Source organism: Brassica napus, chromosome C3 (assembly GCF_020379485.1).
Source record: "Brassica napus cultivar Da-Ae chromosome C3, Da-Ae, whole genome shotgun sequence".
In the NCBI taxonomy this organism is placed as follows: Eukaryota; Viridiplantae; Streptophyta; class Magnoliopsida; order Brassicales; family Brassicaceae; genus Brassica; species Brassica napus.
This window is the reverse complement of record NC_063446.1, coordinates 59,293,782-59,297,624: the sequence shown is the minus strand read 5'-3', so window position 1 is coordinate 59,297,624 and position 3,843 is coordinate 59,293,782. Positions and strand designations below refer to the sequence as shown.

Below are 3,843 nucleotides of genomic sequence, written 5' to 3'. Positions count from 1 at the left end.
CCCGGTTGGTTCCTGTCTGGACCACTCTCATCTCCCAATATTTCCTCTTGTATGGAGTGAATTGGATGTCCAAGTGTTACTGGTATTGCAAGGATCTTCCTCGCAGCTAATGCACATCTCTGCTTTTGGTGCAGTGTTTGTGACCTTTGGGGTTACATTAGATGTGATTGTTCAAGAAATTTATGAAATTGTTGTCAAGCGATTTTTATGGTTTCTTTCTGTCATCTGCATCTTCTTTCTATCATATGTTTTACCAGTCTCTTTTATTTGGCTTCTTATAGCTTTGTTCTATCCTCCTTTAATGGAGTGTAAACTGTAAACTCTTCTAATTTAAATGCAAGTTTGGTTTGATAAAAAAAAAAGGATAATCCAAATCAGTGTTAAAATTTTTAATTACAAATAGTGGGAATCAAAAGATGTAAATCTTAAACAAAGCCAAATCAATTGGACCCACCTGCAACTTTCTTTTTCCAACATTTATATATTTATCGAAACACACTGCACACACATGGATGGATTGGCTTGTCACAACCCAAAATCGAACCAAATATCCACCAAACCAAAAAAATCCCTCTCCTCTCTCACACACACACAATCTCATCTCCTTCAAACTTTTGCGTCTCCTTCAAGCTTTTGCGTGAAAGAAAGAGGAGATGGGTACGATAAACCAAGGAGTAAGCTTGTTCGATGAGCCACAAAACATCATAAACACTAATAATACTAACACTCTAGGTTTCTTTTTCTCTTCCCCTAATCACACATTATCTTCGTCATCTTCTCCTTCTTCTCTTGTGTCTCCGTTTCTAGGTCATCACTCCTTCAACTCATTCATTCACAATAACTCCCCTTCCTTTGTAACTCATCCTCGAGATCCCATCAATCCCATGGCGAATCTCCCAGAAACCCTAATCTCGATCTCCTCTTTAGCCTCATCAAAACAAAGGCATGATCATGAGGGTATTGTTAACCTTGATCAGCATCGTCTCACTGGTGATATATCATCCCAAAGACCGTCTTTAAATCCATGGTAAGCTTACTTTTCGAAAGTAATAAAATAATTTAAAGTCTCTATGGATTTATTGATCTAATTATATAAAACAAATAAAAATATAAGGGCCAGTCTATAGGTTGTCTACAGGCTAAGCTTTATATCTGACGGATCTCATAAGATAAAGATATTGATTCCCTTTACCATGGATTTATCATATAATAAATTATCGTATACTATAATAGCTAGGGGGAATTAGCTACAAATAGCTACAAGTTATCAAGAGCCTACAATTCGAAGTGTTTTTAGTGCCTTTTCTAAAGATTCATAGCATAGCTCATATATATCTATGCACACGCCTACTATACATTCCGTCATTTAAAGTGTACACACTTTTGTATTCGAAGAAAGCCAAATTTAAATTATAAATTTCAGAAAACATTTTAAATCCTATATATAGCAGAATTTTTAATTGGTCTGAGTTGCCATGCACACATTACACATTAGCTTATGTCAAATGCGTTGTGTTAATGTAATTTAGGGCATGGAGTAGTCAAGCAGGATACGAATACAACAAGAAAAATAACCATACAAGTGAGATTGATGTTGATCATAATATTGATGTTGATCATAATATTGATGATGATGGTTGTGATGGTGATGGCGATAATGATGATGATGTTCATCAACATCACGAGACTCGTCGCCACAAAATTAACACGTCACCATTGGGAATAATGTCTACTCTGAAGATGAAGAAGCCTAAGACAAGAAAAAAAGTGAGGGAGCCTCGGTTTTGCTTCAAGACACTAAGCGATGTTGATGTCTTAGATGATGGATATAGATGGAGAAAATATGGCCAGAAAGTTGTCAAGAACACTCAACATCCCAGGTTTTTGTTTCTCTTATATGAAGTTAATTACATAGCTAGTTTTTTTATAATGATTCGGAACTGGTTTCCAAGTTTTTAATCTATTTCAGTATTTGTTTAGGTAATACATTTATACATCCGTTATCTATTTTCCTTTCATTATTGCTTGGGGGTTAACGATGACTTATCATAGAAACTTACAGGCTTGAATCAGTAGATTTTTCAAGTTTCAACTTTTAAATGTTAACTAATATGATGAGAATATGAATAGCCTCTTAAGAGTTTGATTATGAGCTATGTAAATACTGAAATTTGCTTCAGGATTTTGCTAATGAATTGAATTTTTTTTAGCAGAATCTTGTTGGTGTTTCTCTGTATTAATTATCGGATATGTTATAAGAAGATTATTGGCTCAGTGGGATTAATAGTTAAAAGTAAGAACAGATAATCGTTTATCAAACAAAAAGAAAAGTAAATGATTTCATGTGGAAGCATTTGAGTATTATGTGAGACATATGGGGTTTCCTTAAGATTCCTCTCTCTCAAGTTGACATTTGACATTTACCAACAATGATTTGTTTGGGTAATTGGTATAGTTCTTGAAAATTATGTTTTCGCTGTTTTGTAAAGTTCTGTCATGAGCTCAGTATTAAAGTTCCATTTGTCATCAGTTTCATATAGCAATAGATATTCGGTTTTCCATACGTAATAATATGTTCCCCATTAAATAAATTCATTTTCCCATATAGCATGATTATATATGTATAAGGTTGATACATAAATCTTGATTCATTTCATAACATGAAATTGTTTTCTTTGGAAATAGAAAGAAAACTATCTTCTGTTTGGATGATTAATAGATATTACTCAAATTTATAATGTATTAATGCACTTTTCAGTAAGTTTTGATTAAATTAGGCTAACTGAGTAACTAATATTTTAATTTTAAAACGCAGGAGCTATTACAGATGCACACAAGAGAAGTGTAGAGTGAAGAAGAGGGTGGAGAGATTAGCAGATGATCCAAGAATGGTAATCACTACTTACGAAGGCCGACATCTTCACTCTCCTTCTAATCATCTCGACGACGATCCTCTCTCCTCGTCTCACCATTCTCCTCTCTCCACCTTTTTCTGGTGATGTTGTATTTTTTTGAATCAAAAACTATTCCATCGTGCCTCGAATTAATCATCGCTATAGTAATCAATGCCTTCTTAAAAGAAAGGAAATAGTAACTACATATATGTTCTCGTTAAGAAAAGGTACGATGATGTTTTTATATGTAATGTGTTCGTGTGGTTGTTTAGGTTTGTCTCTTGTAAGATGATTAATGTGCCTTTTTCAATCTGAGGATTATATATGTGAATGTGTCCGGAGGTGGAGACGACTTGTTATTTGTTTCTGATATGATTGGAAGTTTAGAGCTTTGTATACTTTGACAAAATTAAAATTTTATTTATTTTAAATTACAGTTATAATATGATGTTTGAATTAATAAATGATTACATAGCTAATAATTGCAGAACTATATGTTAAGAATGATATATATATATATACAGTGTTCTAATATACGGTCTAGACGCCCGCGTAGGCGCCGGTTAGGCACTATACGGTAGCCAACCGTACTGTTTTTATGTTATTCAGTGTTTTATGCGGATTTATATAATTCGGGTGAATAATAGCGTTTAGGTAGACATTATCCGTCTAGGCGTATACGCATACGTCTAGACGGATTTTAAACATTAATATTCAAAAAAAAAAACTATTAGTATTATTATTATATTTTATTAATATCATTATTTATATTACTTTACTTATTTTGTGTATTTATATGATTGTAGATATTAGTATAATTAATGCAAAATCTTTTTATATTTATCATTTTTATATATTTAAAATGGCTTTAATTTTTATAATTTAAAACTATTTATATATGTTAAACATATACTTATACATAAAAGTGGATTTATAATATATTATGTTC

The 3,843-nt window shown here is 32.4% G+C and overlaps 1 protein-coding gene across 1 annotated transcript; it reads left to right on the top strand.

The window, feature by feature from the left end:
* Positions 1 to 500: 500 nt before the first annotated feature.
* Positions 501 to 3,286, top strand: LOC106379762 (probable WRKY transcription factor 13). Its single transcript, XM_013819642.3, has 3 exons — positions 501 to 1,027; positions 1,530 to 1,880; positions 2,816 to 3,286. Exons 1-3 carry the CDS (start codon positions 654 to 656, stop codon positions 2,997 to 2,999), a joined length of 909 nt encoding a protein of 302 aa, XP_013675096.2. The 5' UTR covers positions 501 to 653; the 3' UTR covers positions 3,000 to 3,286.
* The last annotated feature ends 557 nt before the right edge of the window (positions 3,287 to 3,843 follow it).